This window comes from Vanacampus margaritifer, chromosome 1 (genome assembly GCF_051991255.1).
Source record: "Vanacampus margaritifer isolate UIUO_Vmar chromosome 1, RoL_Vmar_1.0, whole genome shotgun sequence".
Classification (NCBI taxonomy): domain Eukaryota; kingdom Metazoa; phylum Chordata; class Actinopteri; order Syngnathiformes; family Syngnathidae; genus Vanacampus; species Vanacampus margaritifer.
Window position 1 is genome coordinate 23296163 of NC_135432.1, and position 20881 is coordinate 23317043.

The 20881-nt window shown below is 41.2% G+C and overlaps 1 protein-coding gene across 2 annotated transcripts in view; it reads right to left on the bottom strand.

The window, feature by feature from the left end:
- Positions 1-2708: 2708 nt before the first annotated feature.
- LOC144063082 (sodium channel protein type 2 subunit alpha-like) overlaps positions 2709-20881 on the bottom strand; it is a 34989-nt gene continuing 16816 nt past the window's right edge. For both annotated transcript variants that reach the window (XM_077585051.1, XM_077585060.1), the window contains exons 10-27: positions 20633-20839; positions 19273-19551; positions 18740-19060; positions 17496-17610; positions 17071-17309; positions 16813-16986; positions 16365-16721; positions 14214-14744; positions 9703-9838; positions 8319-8473; positions 8036-8209; positions 6810-6932; positions 5885-6160; positions 5224-5277; positions 4971-5108; positions 4795-4899; positions 4290-4560; positions 2709-4197 (exon numbers count right to left, since the gene is read on the bottom strand). In XM_077585051.1, the coding sequence (XP_077441177.1) occupies positions 3014-4197; positions 4290-4560; positions 4795-4899; positions 4971-5108; positions 5224-5277; positions 5885-6160; positions 6810-6932; positions 8036-8209; positions 8319-8473; positions 9703-9838; positions 14214-14744; positions 16365-16721; positions 16813-16986; positions 17071-17309; positions 17496-17610; positions 18740-19060; positions 19273-19551; positions 20633-20839 (4839 nt within the window). In that variant the 3' untranslated portion in view covers positions 2709-3013. The remainder of the gene's footprint in view (positions 4198-4289; positions 4561-4794; positions 4900-4970; positions 5109-5223; positions 5278-5884; positions 6161-6809; positions 6933-8035; positions 8210-8318; positions 8474-9702; positions 9839-14213; positions 14745-16364; positions 16722-16812; positions 16987-17070; positions 17310-17495; positions 17611-18739; positions 19061-19272; positions 19552-20632; positions 20840-20881) is intronic.

The window sequence follows — 20881 nt, forward strand, 5'->3', positions numbered from 1 at the left end:
ATGCTGTACCCTGCCTCTCACCTGCAGCTGGGATAGGCTCCAGCTTCCCATGACCCTGAACAGGATAAGTTGTAGGCCTATAGAAAACGGATGGATGGAAGTATCTCACTCACTTTCTTACACACACATACACACATGCACACACACTCACACACACACAATTTGGAGTGTTCAATTAACCTGTCATGCATGTCTTTGGAATATGGGAGGAAACCGGAGTACCCACGCAAGTACGGGAGAACATGCAAACTCCACCCAGGAAGGCCGGACTCGATCTCACATCCTCTGCACTGGGAGGGGGAAGGGCTAACCAGTCAACCACCGTGCTGCCCCGCAATAAAAAAAGAGTTTAAAAAAAAAGGAAAGGAGGAAAAAAGTGCTCTTAAATCATGCACAATACAAACCTTGACCCAAAATTGTTATATTGTTATTTACAAATCACAAAAACAAACCACTTACAGTATTTAACAGTGACATACTGTAACTGGGTCATGTGTTGGCATGTTCTAGATCTTGAAAAGTTGTGCAGTGGTGCCTTGCTGTTAAGCGGCAGTCAAGTAACTAATAATTTGAGATGAGTATTTTGAATTGCTTGATCCCAGAACAAATTAAACTCATATTTCAAGGCACCACTGTATTTTGTATTGTTTTGGTTTGTGAGTTGGGAGAATGGAAACAGGAATATTTCACTATTTAGGGGCAATACAACAGATTTGTTGTCTTGTACAGAGGCACTAGAGAAATATCACACCACAAGCACGTTAATTGGATCCATTAGCCCATCTTAACATGGACTTGTACAATTCACCCTTACTATCAAAAGTGTGACCTCATACTACTCTATCCATCCTTTCATTCATTTTCTACCACTGATCCTGTTTTGGGTCACAGATGAGCTGCAGAAGCTAACATGCATGTTTGTGAAATGTGAGAAGAAGCCAGCGAAAATGGAGACAATCTCACTTTAGATTATCATAAATTCCCATGCAGGTCTGAATGATAATAATCACATTTATATAGCGCTTTTCTAGACACTCAAAGACGCTTTACAATGGAATGGATACATTATTCATGCACTCACACATTCACACTGTGGTGGCGGTAGGCTACTTAAGTAGCCACAGCTGCCCTGGGGCAGGCTGACGGAAGCATGGCTGCCAGTGTGCACCTACGGCCCCTCCGACCACCACCAAACATTTGCACCTTCCATACACCAGTGTGAGTAGCACTAGAGGCAGTGTGTGCAAAGTGCCTTGCCCAAGGACATAACGACACATGATTTGGGGAGAGCAGGGATCAAACAGCCGATCTTCTGGTTACTAAACGACCATCTCTCCACCCAGAGCCACGGCTGCCATAATGAATGTGAGTGATTGACAGACCTCAACCAAAGTCATCTGGGATCGGCTGGTAGAAAATGAACAGATGTATACTTGTATTAGCCAGAGGAACTTTGCAATACTATGTACAAAATAGCTGAGTTGAAGATTAAAAACAAAAAGTTCCAAAAATGAAAAATGCAATGAGAGCCACAACATAAATATTCATTCTGCTTGCGTACATTCAACTTCACTGTGTCATGTACCGGACAGAGAGGGGTTTGAATTTTCTTGTAACTGTGAAATTCGATGTTTTCTATGGACTACTGACCTCAATAGCTTGTTGTGGAGCTGCACCATTAGCTGTTGGTTTTTGGCTTCAACTTGACCAGGCTGTGGAATTGCTGTTTTAGTTTGTTTTTTGGCTTCATCAGCTCCATGATCTTCTAGCCTGGAAACCAAACTCATTGCTGTAACTAGTGGATGAGTACTGTTGGCATCAAGCGCATTTCTGAGGTGCTTACCAAACAGGATCCGATCAGGGAATATGTGTGGAAGAGAAGTAAACACACATGGGCGTACATATTAAATACTGTATATAATATTCATATGCAAGTCCGTGAGTAAACAGTAGCGATGGGCGGATACGGAATAAATTCAACATGGCTACTCAAAGACAAGACAGTAGTGAATGACTTGTGTCGTCTTTGCGGTAAAAACTTGAGGATTTGTGTGATGATAGACCTCCTGCGCCAAAGAGTCACGTTGCTCACGAAGAATACGTCACAGCAAATACACAAATCGATTGCATGGTTTGTTTTGAGCCGGGCTGAAATCACTTTCAATGGCGAAGTGACTGGACAAATTTTCTTTTGTTAAAGATTTACTTTGTAACAATTTGCCCAAAACATATATTTACAGTAGCCTTTTTATTTGAACATTTTTTAATTAGTAGATTAACACATTAGCTGTTCATAATGGGAACACCTGCAAGCCTCTGGCCAATAGTTTTCAGACTGGATTTGGGTTCGAATTTTTCACCCTCTGTCTTCGGATGTGGCATCATGTGCGCATTGTGCGCTTGAAGAAGGGAAAATGTAGTTTCATTTTCCGGCCACAGGTGACAGTAGCGATTCAAAATTAAATTTTCTGCCTTCAGTAGTTTTAAAGAAAGTGGGTGTGGCTTGCCAGGCGAATGATCTTCAACTCTGTGGCAGTTCAAAGCGGCAAGAAGGGGGGGAACGCAGAATCTGAGACCATGATCATCTGATAGAAAAGGGCGAAAATCCTTCCCCGAATGGAGGAATTAAGTATTTTTGCCATTTTGAGATTTACTGGTCCAAAAAGTTTGATTTCATCCCCTTACCAGCCAAAAGAAGAAAACAATAGTAGTAGAGTAGTTTTTAGTAATACAGCCATTTTAAAATTAATGACAGTGTATTTATAGCAGCAGCAGCACTAACTACAGACAACTTAAAATACACCGGAGTGTGTCAATTAACAAAACGACTAAATCACAAGTGTTTGCATGACTCTTTTTTTCAGTCTGGCAGTGACTTCTGGATGATTTGGTCCCTTTAGATGTCCTTGTGAATTTACTGTGTATACACAACAAACTTGCCCTCCTCTATTTGGGACATTCGCCAACTCCTAGCAATCAACATACAAGCACATGACAATGGGGGGGAAAAAGTCTATTTCTTTTGCTCTTTCAAGTCTTTTTTCTTCTCACAGTTTTCTTTCTCATATTTGTCTTTGTCAGATTTGGTCACACTGTTGTAAGAGGGAGGGGAAGCCGTGGATGGGGTCATGTCAGTTTTGTCCGAGGTGGAGATCTCATTGAATTTGCTGATGACCATCACATCCTTGTCAGGGTCACGCAAGCCCTCTTTCAGCTGCTCTTTATAGAGTGCCGAGGCCTTCTTTATGGCCGTGCAAATCATGTAGCGGCGGAAGGCTCTCTGGATGATGATAGAGGACATGTCTTCCTGCTTGCGGCGGAGAGTGGTGGTGATTGGCTCGTACGACACCTTTGAAGGATTGGATGCCATAAAGCGTTCCTCCATCTGCCCGCGCAACACATCCATCTCACCGCCTTCCCCGAGTACTCGCTTAGTGAAGGCAAACAGGATGTCAAGGCAGTGGATGCGCTCGCCACTGACCATCGGCAAGTCCATGGAGATGAGCTGAATCATGTTGGGCTTAGGCATACGCAACGGAGGGTCCAGCGCGTCGGCAAAGTCAGAGAGTTTGCTATACTCCACGAACTGTGTGGCGTCGGGGTCGAAACGTTCCCACACTTCGTAAAACATCTCAAAGTCGTCCTCGCTCAGTGGCTCGGCACTCTCTTCTGTTGCCACGCTGAAATTCTCCAGGATGACGGCAATGTACATGTTGACCACAATAAGGAAGCAAATGATGATGTAGCTGACAAAAAAGAAAATAGCCACTGATGGGTTGCCACAGTTGCCTTTGTAGGAGTTGCCCGGGTGCTCCATTTGGCTATCGCAGTCTGGTTCCCTCTTGTTCAGGATGGGAGCCAGCAGACCATCCCACCCAGCTGAGGTAGTGATCTGGAACAAACAGATCATACTATTCCCAAAGGTCTCGAAATTGAACAAGTCGTCAATTCCATTCTCCCGTTTGACGTAGGCAAAGTTGGACATGCCAAAAATCGCGTAGATGAACATGACCAAGAAGAGGAGGAGACCAATATTAAACAGGGCAGGAAGTGACATCATCAGGGCGAAGAGGAGTGTCCGAATGCCTTTGGCACCCTTGATAAGGCGGAGAATGCGGCCGATCCTGGCCAGACGGATCACTCGGAACAATGTTGGCGACACAAAATATTTCTCGATCACTTCTGACAAAAACATACCTGCAAAAGTAAAAAGATCCAATTAGCACATTTGGATATAACGGAACCCAACAGAGGTCAAAATGTACCCATGAAAATAAAGGCGTCCTTACCTACAATGGACAGGATCACCACCACAAAATCAAAAATATTCCAACCTATGGTGAAATAATAGTGACGCAAGGAGATCATCTTTAGTACACACTCCCCTGTGAAGAGCACAATGAAGACCAGGTTGATCCAGTAAAGGATGTTGTCCATGTCTAGGGTCTGGTCGTCAGTCTCCACCATCATGGTCACCATATTAAGGCAGATGAGGATCATTATTACAATGTCAAAAGCCTGCTTCGTTATGCAGTCGAACACGCAGCCTTGAAAAGCATTCTGAGGGTCAAACAGAACAATAAACAAACAATGGATTAGTTTTGATGGGATCTCGGGATGGCTTAGGAGGCTATATGTAGCGCCAGTTAAATATATTCAAATGATTTTCTTAGCCCACCCCGTGTATCAGTCAAGCTCTCTTTTACCCCCAGGATAGAAAAAATCCGGTTAATGTCCTTGACAGGAATATCAGCATACAGGATGAAAATGTGAGAAGGTCCGAGGATAACTTACTGCTGGCCGAGGAATTGGTTTTTGTGGTTTCTTGGAACCCAACTTCTTCATAGCGTTGTAATATTTCTTTTGTTCCTCTGTCATGAAGATATCTTGCCCTCCAAAGTATAGAAAACACAACAATAGATGGTTATAATCAAGGAAATGAGCCATCAAGAGACATTTTGACGACTTATCTTTTTCTTCTGCTGGTTGAAGTTGTCAATGATAACACCAATGAACAGGTTGAGGGTAAAAAAGGAACCAAAGATGATGAAGATGACAAAGTACAGGTACATATACAAGTTCACTTCATATTTGGGCTGATCCTCCAGCTAAGAGGGATGCAGACAAAAAGAAAACAAAAGTTATTTGTATCAGTAAATTTGAGGACAAATCCATTTTGAAATTATTGTATATAGTTGATTTTATCATTTGGAATAAACTTACATTACGAGAATCCACTGCTGCATACATAATGTCCATCCAGCCCTTAAATGTTGCCTAACAACAGATAAGAGTGAATAAGTCAGACTGAGTGTATCTACCTATCCATCCATTTAAACTCTCCTCCCAAGTGATTGGAACAGTGAGACTAAGGTTCATGACTTTTGCTGTAGGAAACATTTGGAAAAAAAAAACAATAATAAATATGAGACAAGAGATCAACATTTGAAACTATCCATTTTTCATGTGAACGACATGTGTTGTTTGTTGGCCCAGTGTGTCCTATTACATTATTCTGATTAATCAAACAATAAATAGCGAGGAGGTAAATTAAATTCTGTTCCAAAAACTACACTGATCAATTTTAAGTGATTCATTGAGTAGCCCTAATAATACTAAGTGAAATAAGTCAAATGGGCACTGAAAGAGGCTGCAGTAAAAGGAGAAGAACGTTGATGTCAGGCTTGATGCAGTTATTGTAAGGAAAGGACTTAACACAATTAGATTCAAATACTGGAATGTCATCTCCAATCAGACATTGATATAAAAGCTGAAATGTTGCTATGTTGTATAACATTTGTCTTTTGATCTCAAGCACAATTGTCTTGAAGGAATTGTCCTCACTGTTCCAAAAGGCATGCTGTGACTTTTTGAACACCCTCACCACTTGCAACAACGCCAAATAGCCGGCACCGACGTTGTCAAAATTGATTTTGACATTCTTCCACCGGGCGCTGTCGTTGACCAGATTCAGGCAGTCGGACTTGTTGTTGACCACCTCGATGGGGAAGACCTTGTCAGTGGTGGTGTTGACGCAGTAGTAGTACTTCCCTGCGAACAGGTTGACCCCCATGATGCTGAAGATGAGCCAAAAGATGAGGCAGACCAGCAGCACGTTCATGATGGAGGGGATGGCCCCCAGTAGCGCATTTACCACAACCTGCACAGGTTCAAAATACAGACAAATTCAGTACCTTCTTGTTGCTCAAATGGAGGAGCTCTGTTTCCCCAAATAAAGGCTGCTTAATTTGGGATAAGTGACCATTACAATCATCTAATCACTTGACTGTTTTTACATTATACAAAGGCTACATTTATTGAGTGACGTCTGCACACAAAAGCTTTTACTACCAGACATTTAAGAAGGTGAAGGTTGATTCAGTAAAGATTACAATTTCATAGGAAAAAAAGCAAAACGGAAAAAAACCTTAGAGGCAGGATGAGGTCACAACATTTTGTCTGACTGTAAATGAAAAAAGACACACAACAAAGAAAAAGATTACAGGTCACATTTACAAGGCACCAAACAAGCAGCGTCAAAAAGCAATGTCTGCAATCCATCAACACGATGTCAAAAGAAACATGCAGATAGAAGAAGTACAGAGTTGAACTGGAAGGAGAACATGCAGTTAAATTCAAACGACACATTTCAAATTACCAAAAGGCATGTACAGTATATCCATAGCTACACGATGAGTGGTAAAGAAAACAAGTTTGCCTAAGATTCCGAGTGGAGAACTTAACATGTTTTTGCATCAACATTCCATTGCAACGTCACAAAGCTTGCATTAAAAGGGAATCTTACTTACCCTCATGCCCTCGAACCGAGACAGGGCTCGCAGTGGCCGGAGGGCTCGCAGTGTCCTCAGGGATTTGATGGCAGTGAGCTCGGAGTAGCCCAGCGCATTGGCCACAAGGCTGATGAGGGACACCTGAGAGGACATGGTGTATGACAGGGGTCATGAACCCTGTCTGTGAACGGCTACCAATTTGATGCATACTACTGAAAAGATAAATGTGTTCAAATGATCTTGAACTCATTCACTGCCATTGACGGCTATAGACGTCAAAAATTCAACTATTTCTATTAGTTTAACATTTTTTAAACTAGATTTTTTAATTGAACATTTAGAACAGATATAAAATTTGTGATTAATCGTGAGTTAACTAGGGAAGTCATGCGATTAATTACAATAACAAATTTTAATCGCCTGACGCCCCTAATTTTTAATAATCTTTTCATTTTTTTAAATTGCATCAGACAATTACATTTTTTAAATTGTAATTAATCACATGACTTCAATAAACTCACGATTTATCACAAATTTTATATCTGTTCTAAATGTACAATAAAACAATTTTTTTTTTAGGTTTTCATACTCTTATTAACAAAAGTGGAAAAAAGTGTTAAACTAATAGAAATAGTTCAAATGAATTTTTGACGTCTATAGCCGTCAATGGCAGTGAATGAGTTAATAATGTTATTATATGTTGTAACTAGATGAAGAAATTTCTGGAGAAATTGTGTGTGAAGGCTGATATGCTGAATGAAAAAAATAGAGCAACGTGGAATCATATTGAATGAGGAATGTTGTTGTCCACCCATGTGCACAGTTAGACTGCGCTTTGTGTTCGACTTGCGCTAGGCATGAAAATGGGAGCCTTTATTTCTATACATTTCCAGTTGTCATTACATGTTCAAATGATCACTTCTACAACATTCCTAGAATATCACAAATGTCCCATCGCAGGTGAGCTAGCTTTAGAAGGGGCCCACCGACTACACATGTGGTCCCTGGGGGCTAACTAGTACCCGCGAGCATCGCGTCGATGACCCCTGGTGTATGACATAAGCATGGTTGAAAATATGAAAGGTCTCAACATGTTAACAACACCAATCATTGTCCAGAGACAGCAGTTTGACTACCTTGGGCATGTTGGGTTAAAAATATCTGAAATTAGTGTGAAGTATACAAACGTGGAATGAATACGCCAGACTTCATCCACAGTTAAAGATGTTGAGTGTTGTACATACGTCAACGATGAGGAAGTCGAGCCAGCACCAGGCGTTGGTAAAGTACTTGACAAAGCCGTAGGCAACCCACTTCAACAGCATCTCCAGAATGAAGATGTAAGTAAAGACCTTGTCCGCATACTCCAGCATCGTTTTAATGGTCCTCCTCTGCTCAATATAAACGTCCTCAAAAGCCTGAGCGAAAGGCAGGGAACAAGTAAAAAAAAAAAAAAAAAAGTACATTTAGTGACTTTTGACTGGACTTTTGAGTTGGGTGCGATTGAATGAAAGCATTTCAACTCACCAGTGCACCGCTGCTGAGCAGGATCATAAAAATGATAAAGGATTCAAACCAGTTGTGTTCCACTATTATAAAGCAGGTTTTCCTTAGTGTCCACCAATTCTTAAACCAGGATGCTTCCTCATCGACCTGGCAACACTGGAATCTGCTTACGCATCCTACAATTGCAGAACACCACAAATGAAATGGACCACAGAAATGAATTGCATGGTTGTTGGCAACCACAATGCATCCCACTGCAAATGTACCATGACAGTAACTACAACAACAGAAGTGTGTGTGTGTAAAGTTGTAAACATGAGGGGATGTTTGAGATGACAGACTTTTGCATGCAGTGTCTTACAGGTATAGTAAGGCAGTGCGGAGTTTTTAACAACTCCACAACCCATCACATAACATGTACTGGTTAATACAAATCCTGTTCCCAATGACGTTACAGTAAACATTATTTGCAGCAGATAGGGCACAATAGGACACCAATAGGGAAAAACCACAAGTAATTGATGCCCCCTAAAATTAATTTATAATTGCCTACATTAATAGTTTTACAAGTTGTGATTATATTGAAGAAGAACATTTTTAGTTTGTATTTGAAATACAGGGTTAGACCACAAATGATCAAAACTGTTTTCAATACCATTTCATATTCATTTTACAATATTATCCTTAATGGCGTAAAATTTCATTTCCAAAACAAAAAGCACTAGAAAGTGCACCTGAGGTAAAGATTATCTGCATCATCTGCTAACAACCCAGCCTAAACTTATCTTATGATCTTATTTTCTCGGTTGAGATAGACCACTTCAAAAATAATTTATTTAAACCTAATTACTCATTTCCAATCAATCAGCGCTTTGGTGCATAACAGAAAATGCCCCAAAACAGCACTATTCATTCGTAAAGCGCAAATCACACACAAGGTTTCATCCGCGACATTGAAAAATATTTACAAACAAAAAACACAGTAAATACATCAAAAGAAGAGAGTTCAAGAACTAAATTTGGGAACACTCAGTAGAAAATGCAAGCAGGGACGAGAGCAAAACAGAAAAACATCTGCACTGTATGAGAAGCATGAAACAAATCAATCTTGCTGAGGATAGGTTTCACAGAAAAGAAAAACAATTAAGTGAATTTGTGAACAAAGAGTTGACTGTATTTGATTTCTAAATTCCATCTTCACACCCACCTGCGCAGGGTATTCGCACATTAGGAATTGTAGACAAACTGCCAGATTAAATCATTAAGCGAGACGAATACGAACGACTTCTTTTCTAACCTGATGAGCATTCCTATTCACTGTCACTCAGCTGCGAGTTGAACACACCACATGAGCAGTTCTGTCCCACTTTTCCTTGATCTATCATACTTGTAGCCGCCATCTCACCCTCAGTAAAGCAGGCCTCGGGGTCCAGTGACTCCTCTGGCTCCAGTTCCACCGAATCAACCCCGTCTCCTGGAGGGCGAATATCAACAGTGCTGCCTTCTGAAGAGCTAAGATGTTTAGGCTCTGTGTCCACTTTCTGCATGGACAATAAAAGGTGAACAAAGTTACACTGAAAATGTAGAGTTGTTCCAGGACCAAATGTCCTGATCTGGCTTTTTGTGTTATTTTCTACTCAGATTAGGCACTGTCATAACAGAGTTGGACTCCTTTTCAACGTCCTCATTGTCATCACATGCAACAGTGATCAAATGTACCTACAGGCTTTGGCATGACATATCTGAAGGCTCAAATCATATCATATAGCAACACATGACATGGGGAGTTGGACATTACTGTAATGCAACTGTGGGTACGTTTGATGTGACCTCAGTTTGAGGAAGAGTGCATGCAGTATTCCAGTGCATCATCAATCCAAGCCTGAAATTGTACCAAGCAAAACATGTGCGGTATTTTCACGTCTACTGAGAAATTAACAACCCAGATCAGTTTGTATTCAGTTTATCTGCTGAAATATTTTCAGAAAAAGTTACTGCATATACCCCTCGCCCCATAGAGTGCAATCCACCCACCAAAAGTTCTGATCACCAGTTTTCCTCAGTGACATGAAAATACATTATTTCCATTCCTTGAAAGCAGTGTTGGAGCTTTTTCTGTTGTGTTGAAGTCGGTAGATGACCACATTAGCTTACCAGCAAAAACCAGCACTGTGCACTGTTTATAAGACAGCATGTGGTCTGGTGTTTTATCCATTCCCCCCACTTCTATAACATGGTGTGAAGTAAATAAATAGCAGCAACAGCATGTGGATAATGTGAGACATGTCAAGTCTTGTCTTGTCGTTTTGGATAGGGAAAGCCTAGTGTTGTTGCATGCGACTTTCATTTGGTGTATGAAGTTTTGAAACATGTCATCCTACACAGTGCAGCAGCCCTGATTGCAGTGGGACCCAGCTAATAGGACATGGGAATGATGGAAGCATGCTTCTCACGTGCATCCATTTCTGAAAGGATGCTGTCTTACTCTACCTTTGTACTCGTTTGGCCACGATGGGTTATGGATTTCATGAGGTGATGTCTGGGTATGCTTTTATCTGCAGCAGTTTAGCTTGGCATGCTATGCTACACTTCCCTATCTTAAAAGGGTGCTTATGCAGATTATTGATAGGTTGTTGGGGTGATTTATACTATATAAAACTTACTAGTGATTGACAGAGAATATTGTGTTTTGATACGGTGCATTTTTAATAAATATATTTTATATATATAGTAAAAACAAAAGTCTCTTTTTTTTACATTCCATTATCAGATGCATCACAGGAATGACATCTTATTTCAGGTATGTTAAAAACTAAAAAGGAATGTGCAGCTTGATTTATGACCCTTTTATGATCCGAAAATGAAAGAATGTATGTGCTTAGATTTTGATTTTGTTTCATTCATTCTCTGAACTGCTTATCCTCACTCGGGTTGCGGGCACACTGGAGTCTATCCCAGCTGTCTTTGGCCACTGTGCGGCCATTTTTTAAAATTATGTTTCAAAATGTAATATTTTACTGACACAACAGACGTCAATGACCTTATGTAACTGGCTATGGATTATACAATTCAGAAGAAGTAGAAGTAGCACCCTGACACAAAAAAAACAACAATTCAGTGTTGAATTTATGTTCTCCTTGGTTCAAACAGGTCTTCCACCCTATTCACTTTTGCTTCTTGTGATTTAATAGTGTTACTGTCGGAGATAAATCTGCCACAAAGACTGGAGCACAGGCAGAAAGCCCGATTACAGAGTACACATGCTGGAGGAATCTGGTTTGCAATTAGAAAGTCAAACAAGGTCATGCTGTTTACGGGTCTCAATTCAACTGAATAATATTGTTTGTAAATGTATTGAATAATGGATAAACCATCTTTGGAATCCTACATATGAGTTATATAAGGTCAACTATGCTTATGATGCCAGAAAAAAAACACAATATAATCCATAAATTAATAAAGCAGCAAATTGATAATTAGGGTCATAGATCAAAGCCATGTTAAACTAAAGCACAATTAATAACCTATTTTTCTTTTTATTTGCTCCACTCTTCCAATTCTTCCTATTTTTCAATGCAGACCAAATCCCAGGTCAAAAGCAACCAATTGAGCAGGCAAAGAAAAGTAAACAATTACAGTGTGTAGCCTATGTGTACTGCTGTATGGGGAAGAGGTGGGAATAAAGGAAAGTGGGTTGTGGGTGGGGCGGAGGGCAAGACCAGGCAAAGAACGAAAATGGGCAGTCCATTAAAAGTATGAGGAAAAAAATGCCTGTTCGTAAATGACATTGGCAGTCCTCATGGTTAGTGCTATGATACAATAAAGTGCTCTTACAGTTCTTCTCTCACTGAAAACCTTGAGAGCGTCTGTGATATGGCTGCAATAACAAACGGGGGGAGTTAAACAAAGTAAGTCGTGCGCAACCACAGGCCAGCATTCAACCTCATGTCTGCATTCAAAATTGCATTAGGATTTTCTTGCATAAAATATACTGTACATAAACAGTGCACACCATCTGTAACTATAAATATGCTCAATGTTGTGCACAGTCCAAACACCTGTACCTATAAATAATGGTTAAAGTGGAAGGCGACCTCCTCAAGACCTGTAAGCACCAAGTGCAAGATGGTTATGAGGTTATGTTGGTTGCCAAAATGTGCCGAGGACCAAGCCACAGTTCAAGGGGGTACAGAGCCACCAGATTTAATTGATGGAGCTGCAGAGGTAAAAACCTTACCATGTGTGGCAGTTTTGCATTTTGCAATACACATCACTGCCACCTGCAGAACCCAATGATTCTCATAGGAGTGCCATTACAGTTTGTTCTGTAAGACCTAAGAATTACAGCGGAATGGGATCTGGGAAACAATGTGGCACTCGACTTTACACAATCAGGATTTTCCTACCACCGAGCAAAAAAACAATAGCCGATCACCGATTCGATCAAAAGATGGAGCAATATATCTATGTGAAAAACTTTTATATTTACTCGTCAGTTGCCATTTGCAGAGGATAGGGACTGGCCAGGCCCTGGGGGGAATTTTCCCCAAAATGCTGATGAACATTAAATATAACATGTAATGTCTTATTTCGTTGAGCTGATCAATGATGTCATTGATGATTGGGCAAATTAAGACATTACAGCAGATAACCGAATTTGCATAAAATGTGACCCCGATCCAGTCGATTAGATCGGTGTAAAGTCTAGTGGCAACAATCATTTATTTAATTTTACTTGAATTTTAATTAGATTGTTTCTTGTCAGCATAGAGAGGAAGTTGAGATCACCCTTCAGGCAGTTCTAAATTAAATTAGCAGCATCTGTGGCGTTTCACAATGACCTGCCCTTGCTGGTCTGTTTTTCAAGGAATCGTCAAAGTGAATCCACGTCATCAGCTACGGAGGCAGTAGCTCATCCATAAGGTTACAGTTCAAGTCCCGCTGCGGGCAAAGGAGGGGAGCTCGTCTGTACCCAGATTACTGCTGATGCCCCCTCGAGCATGTCATGGGACCCTCCAACCTGAAACCTTTGTAGCAAACTTTGACTGGTGCTCTCTTTAAAAGGAAGTCAACCCCCCAATAATATGTTCTATGCAGCCCCACTCGTCTAAATATGGTATTTTGATTAATATTGTGTTAGTGGAATATGAGTTAAGCATGCAAAATCCAGCAGCTTGTATCAATATCAGAAGGCGGCCATTTTGCCCCTTGCTGTCAAGTAAAAATGACATCAAAGTTGCGCAGGTCTCAGGTAACAACCAATCACAGCTCAGCTTCAGAAAACAGGTGAGCTGTGATTGGTCGTTACCTGAGCCTTAGCAACTGTGATGTGATCTTCAGTCGAAAGCAAGCAGAAAAATGGCCGCACCCTGAGATGGATAAAAATGGCTGGATTTTGCCGCATAACTCATATTCCACAAATGTAATATTAATCAGAATGTCATGTTTAGACACATATTATTGTCAAGAAATGTTTAAGGTTGACTTCCCCTTTTCAATTAAACTATTTAATGGATGCCAAAAAGACTGAGTACACAACTGCGGGGCCTTTCTCTGCCAGATGCGGAAGGTCTGAGCTCCCGTCAGATGATTCCTCTTCATAGCCTGCCGAGCCCAGGTGACGATGTGTGACCCCTACAGTCTCAACTGTGCCATATAAGGAAGGTCATAGCAAGTAGAAAGGTTACAGCAATACAGTATAATCTAATTATGTGTGCCAAATGCACCTGATACCTTACCATATCGTACAATTGGGGGTGCTGAATGGAACAGTATTTAGGTACGTCATAACTTCTGATGAAAATCTGAACAGGTGGAATACTTGCAAAACGCTGCTCAAGTGATTCATCAGCCTTCGCTAGAGTCAACTTTAAAATACGCCACAGATCAAGACAGAAAACGACAGACTAATCTTACCTCTTTGCTGTCCTCCACATCCGAGGAATCGCTGCTTAAGTCCTCTGTGTTAAGGTTCTCAAAGTCTGATTCGCCCACAGCAATAGGCACTGTGACCGTCAGGCTCGGGTTGTGAATAAACGACATGTAGTGACAATCGTCTATGGGGAACTTTTCTGTGCTATCCTCGTCAACCATGCCCCCGACAACCAGACCTCCTCCCGGACGCCCGTTGCCCTCAGCTGTAATGTACATTCCACCAGGGTCTTTGGTCATTTCCACTGTTGTGTGATTGGTGATGCAGTTGCCTTTGCCGTTGCTATGGAGTTCTTCCAGGGGTTTGCTCTCTTCATGCAAGCTGGAGCCCTTCCCGCCCCCGCCGAAGAACAGCCTCTGGAGGAACTGTCGGACGGTCGATTTTAAGAAGGCAATGCCGCGCTGGATACGACCCACGGCAATTTGCAAGTTATTCATCTCGCTGTCGTCGTCAGTTGCTGCCAAGTTGTCAGCGCTGAATGAGCTCAGAAGCAGAGCCAAGAACAGGTTTAGAACCTAACAAGAACATGAGAAAAGAAGATATGAATGACTGGGTTACATTAGATGTCAACAATCTATAAACTATTATAACTATATGAGATAAACGGCACCTCTCTACAAGGAGCAAGATGTTATTAGATTTCTTCGATAATTTCTCAGTGTAAACACGACAACTTAGTCTTTTTAAAACCTCCATTCTAATAGTAAATAGGAAACACACAGACCAACCACAGGCACTGAAACTCCTCACACGTGTGATGATGAACCCAATCAAACTAGATATTCACAGCAGCTTTGTGAGTGGGCGTGCAAGGCAGCCAAGCGATGAGGTGTTAAAAAAATAAAGCAACGAATAAACAACGAGTGTTAAAGCTGTTTCTTGTTAATATTGTTTCAGATATTTACAAATGCAGTTTATCAACAATTTGAAATGCTCACACTTTCTCTACTTTGTGATGCCTTGTTGGAAAGCACTGGCTTGCACACTTCAGAGGCATTTGAAAGACAACTATCTCTTTAGAAGAGTCATTTGTTCCTGCACGACTGTTATTATACTGCACCTCCACCAAAACTGGACCACTATTAATTGAGGACACCCGATATCAATTGAAAATGATGGGAAAGGGCAGACATGGAACGCCAAGCTGCCACAACAGCAGCCTGGGTGTCCATACAGGACTGCGACAGGCTGATCACCTCAATGCAGTGACACAATAATGTACATTGGACAGTTATGAGAAAATACCTTTTTACATATAACTGATTTTAAGTAACCACCTGACCAAAAATAGCGACTTTCACATGAATTGCATTTTTTTCAGCTGCACCACCATGATTACATCATATGATATTAAAGGAGAAGTCAACCTCAAACATTTTTGACAATAATATGTTATATGTGACCTCACTAGTCTAAACATGACATTCTGATTAATGTTACATTCGTGGAATATGAGTTATGCAGCAAAATCCAGCTGTTTTTATCCATCTGAGGCGGTGGCCATTTTGCCCCTTGCTGTCGACTGAAGATGACATCACAGTTGCGCAGGGCTCAGGCAACGGCCAATCACAGCTCACCTGTTTTCTGAAGCTGAGCTGTGATTGGTTGTTACCTGAGACCTGAGCAACTGTGATGTCATTTTCACTTGACAGCAAGTGGCAAAATGGCCGCCTTCTGATATTAACTCATTCACTGCCATTGACGGTTATTGACGTCAAAAATTCATTTGAACAATTTCTATTAGTTTAAAAATTTTTCCCACTTTTATTAACCGCGTGACTTCAATAGTTAACTCACGATTAATCCTAAATTTGATATCTGTTCTAAATGTACAGTAAAAAAAAAAATCTAGGTTTTCATACTCTTGTTAACAAAAGTGGAAAAAAATGTTTAACTAATAGAAATCGTTCAAATGAATTTTTGACGTCAATAGCCGTCAATGGCAGTGAATGAGTTAATAAAAACTGCTGGATTTTGATGCTTAATTTATATTCCACTAAAGTAATATTAACCAGAATACTGTATTTAGACGAGTGGGGCTGCATAGAACATATTATTGTCAATAATTTTTGGGGGGGGTGGCTTCCCTTTTAAACAAGCAACTAAATAAGTAAAGCAACAAAGGAGATGCTTACCACCAAGTTTCCGATGACCATAACCATCATGAAGACAATCAGACACATTGTCGGTCCTGATACCTCCATACAGTCCCACATGGTCTCGATCCACTCCCCACACAGCACCCGGAACACGATGAGGAAGGAGTGGAAGAAATCATGCATGTGCCAGCGTGGTAGCTGACATTCATCGTTTATGTTACAGACAAACTCTTTGTAGTTCTTGCCGAAAAGCTGCATGCCCACCACGGCAAAGATAAAGACGATGATGGCGAGGACCAGGGTCAAGTTCCCCAAAGCCCCCACTGAGTTACCAATGATCTTGATCAGCATGTTCAGAGTTGGCCAGGATTTAGCCAGCTTGAATACCCTCAGCTGTTGTAAAATCAAGAGCAAAAAAAATAAATAATTGGGATTATATTCAGGATTTGGATAGCGTAGACTAAAATGTGACTGTGTCTCTTACCAGTCGGAAGGACCTGAGCACAGACAAGCCCTCGACATTGGCCAAACCCAGCTCCATGAGACTCAGGCTAACAATAATGCCGTCAAAAATGTTCCAGCCCTCTTGGAAGTAATAGTAAGGGTCAAGAGCGATGACCTTGAGGCACATCTCTGCTGTGAAAATGCCAGTGAATACCTATTGGGGGGGGGGGGGGGGGGACAATTTTATACACCAATATACATCATAAAGGGATGGATGGTTGTTAATATTAGTAGGTACCTGGTTTCCAATAGAAAGGACATTGTTGAATTCTTTCGTCATTGGATAATGTTCCATGGCCATAAAAAGGGTGTTGAGGACGATGCAAGTTGTTATGGTCAGATCCACAAATGGGTCCATGACCACCATGTTGACAAAGTCTTTAATTTTAAGCCAGGCAGGGCAACAATCCCAGATCAAACAAGTGTTGGCAAATCGATACCAGCAGGGGGGGAATTTCTGTCTCGACTCTTCAAGCTCTAGAAGGGAAACATTGAAATGCAGTGAAAATCACAGGGGCTACTAGAACAGTTGATAATGATTATTTTTCTGTAATTTATTGTTCTATAGGTCATTATATGTAGCATATAGGATGTAAAGAGTAGGTTAAGTAAAGTTTGGTGCGTTCCCCTGACAACATTTTAAATCTGTGAAAGATTTCTGACCTTCCATGGTGTTGGTGAGAATGCTGGCCACACTCATGGCTCTTTGCCTGCCTCCTGGTTCATCTAAATAATCAACGGAGCATTGTTTTCGCACCTCAGTATCTGTTGTGGTTCCCTAGAGAAAAACACACAATCCAAGATAACAATGTAATATTTGACCTATAGAGTCACAAGAGAACTAGAGTCCATCAAGATAGTTGTCAATTTTCCCAGAAGTAGATGTCAAGTTCAGACTGTGCAAGGCTGAGACCAATAAAAAGTACAAGTCTCAGTTACGGTAATTGGTGTTTGACTTGTGTAGGACTTACAGTATTATTATTACTATTAAGGCATTCAAAGCCCTTCACACTGACTTCACATTCACCTATTGAGAAATTACAGCATTCGGAGCAACTTGGGGTTCAGTATCTTTCTCAAAAGACACCTCCACCTGGTGAACCCTAATCCTGTGAGGTTGGGAGACAGCCACTCTACCACTGAGCCATGCCGCCCCCAAGTGTTAACATGAGATGAAATACAGCACAAATATGTCCACCTCTCATGGGCTACAATAGATCAAGAAAATATTTAGCCTCAGTCAGCAATATGTCCCTCATGTTCAATAACTGGCCAAAAAAGAATTTTCTCCGTGGCACCAAAAACGCTAGCTAGCTAGCTAGTGGCACACAATAATAAAAAAAAAATGATGGTTCAAAACCGTTTTTTTGTTTGTTTTTACTTTGATGCCTTCTCAAATAAATGCATAACCAGAATGAAGCTTTGTTCATGTTGGACCAGCTATCGGTGAGCTAAACTGCGGACTTATTGTAGCTTAGCTGTCGTTGTGGGGTTTGTAGTGACGGATGAAGTCAGATGTTGTTGTGTCCAACCTAAATTACCTTCTTCCCAATTATGAAAACCATAAGCTTTAAACTGAACTCATCTCTCCGTATTTGTTTCATGAGGTGGCTTCTGCAAATCGCATACAGAAAAAATTGCTTGTTTTTGACAAACAAAACAAATATCCTACTATCTTGAAATTGAATTTTTTCAAATGTAAACAGGCAGGCTCGTCGAGTGATGTGGTGCAAGTCTAAGTCGAGTCTCATGAACACCAGGTCAAAGCAAAGTCTTTTTTTTTTGTACGTTTTAGTCATGAGTCCTAAAATTGGCAACTTAAATCTGACTTGTGTCAAATCATGTGACTCAAGGTCTCCAACCTTGGGGTAAATTAAAAAATGAACCTCAAGCAGTAGGAGACCAACCGGAGAGTTAGTTACAGATGTTCCTCCAACCAGCGAAACAACGCCGTTGCAGTCCACGGCGCAATGCATCTTGCCATTGGCAGGAAGCATGACACGAGGTACCCTGAGGCTTGTCTGGCTGATGGCGCTGCAACGACGCTCCAGACGACGTGGCAAGAACAGGGAGCCCCGGCGACTGTCGCTCTCTTCGAAGGTGCTGTGCTCGTCGTCCGCAAAGTCGTTTTCTGAGCCCATGTCACGTACTCGTCCGCGGAAGTTGAAGAGGCTGGCTTGGCTGTTCCGCCGTGGCGAGAGGAGCGATCCACGTATACTGAGCAGAGACTATGAAAGAAAGTATCTGTGAGCTCTTCAAAAATTATTTGTGTTTTTTTTAGAAATGCAATGCAACCTTGATCAAATGGACCCCAAAAAACTGATGCATGTTTTTTTTTTTAGATCTCTGCGGCCTTAAATAACAATGAAATAAACTATTTTCTCACTACAAGCTGTACAAGAAGTGAAAGCCCATCATCATGTTTAAGAGTAAAATGTACCTGATTGGGTGAGGAGCATCTCTTCTCATAGGAAAGTCGGTTAGCATCCATGGAGAAGCGGAAGGACCTGTTGATGCTGTCCACGGTTACAGACTTATGGAACTTGTTGCATGCTTCTCTCTCCTCCTCCTCTTCCTCCTTCTGTTTCCTTTTCTTCCGCCTGTTGCGTCGCTCTTTTGCACTTTTGGAACTGAGCTTGGATGTCACAGAGGACGACTCAGAGGTGGGGCCCCCCCTCCCGCTGTACTCGCCGCTCTCCGTGGCCGCTGCCGCGGCAACCTGTCAGCCAATCGGAAAACAACACACAGTTGTCATGGCAACCTGGTGGCTGTCTGAAAGGCTTGCGCAAATTAATATGAAGAGAAAGCCTGGAAGCTGAAAGCAGACATGAAAGCATTGACAGTCTCTGGTCTAAAAATCATTGTGTTATTTACTTGGTTAAATTAATTTAATTATTCCTTTTTTTTAATTACTTGGGTAAAATCGCATCCTCTTCGTCTCTGCTCAGTTGACGTTTGTCTTTCAATATTCAAATTTTAGGGTTCAGTGCCATTTTCTTTGGCAATGTGATGTGGCTGGTGTTTGCGCTTATACATAAATGCTTGCAAAGCTGAGAAAAAGTACAATTCAGAATGTATCATCAGTGATTTCCAACTAAATTGAAATGTTCTGAATGGCTTGGGATTTTTGGGGGGATTCTTTTCAAAATTAGATGGGGATCCAAATATTTATGAGTATTTTTTTTTAATTAGACAATTTATTGACAATAGGCCAAGTACTCAAATGTATACTCACCATTATCTCACTCAACATCTCTACTACACTTTTTTAAATCCTTTTTTCTCTCTCTCACAGATAGTGCCATAATTTACTGTAGTTCAATGGAGAACAACTACCATCTCAAGCTTAATGGGGACCTTAAACATTGCTTGACAATAATATGCTATATGTGACCTCACTAGTCTAAACATGACATTCTTGATAATATTACATTTTATCCATGTCAGGGGGCGACCATTGCCACTTGCGGTCAACTGAAGATGGCATCACAGCTGCTCAGGGCTCAAGCAACAACCAATCACAGCTCATCTGTTTTCTGAAGCTGAGCTGTAATTGGTTCTTACCTGAGACCTGAGCAACTGTGATGTAATTTTCACTCGACAGCAAGTGGCAAAATGGCCGCCTTCTGATATTGATAAAAACTGCTGGATTTTGCTGCTTAAGTCATATTCCACTAACCCAATATTAACCAAAATACCGTATTTAGAATAGTGGGGCTGCATAGAACATATTATTGTCAAGAAAATTGGTTGGGATTGACTTCCTTTTTAACCTAGTGTTAAACCAAAATTGTTCTTGCCTGTGCCTCCTCCTGCTGCCTCTTTAGTTGCTCTAACATGGCCTGGAACTCCTCCTCTTTTTGTTGAGCCTCTTCTATAGTGGCCTGGTTCTGCTCATCATAAGCCATGGCCACAACAGCCAAGATTAGGTTGACAAGGTAGAAGGAACCCAGGAAGATCACCAAAACGAAGAAGACCATGTAGGGCTTCCCTGCCGCACGCAAGGTCTAAAGGATTCAAGAGTATAAAGATCACAATAACACAAAAGC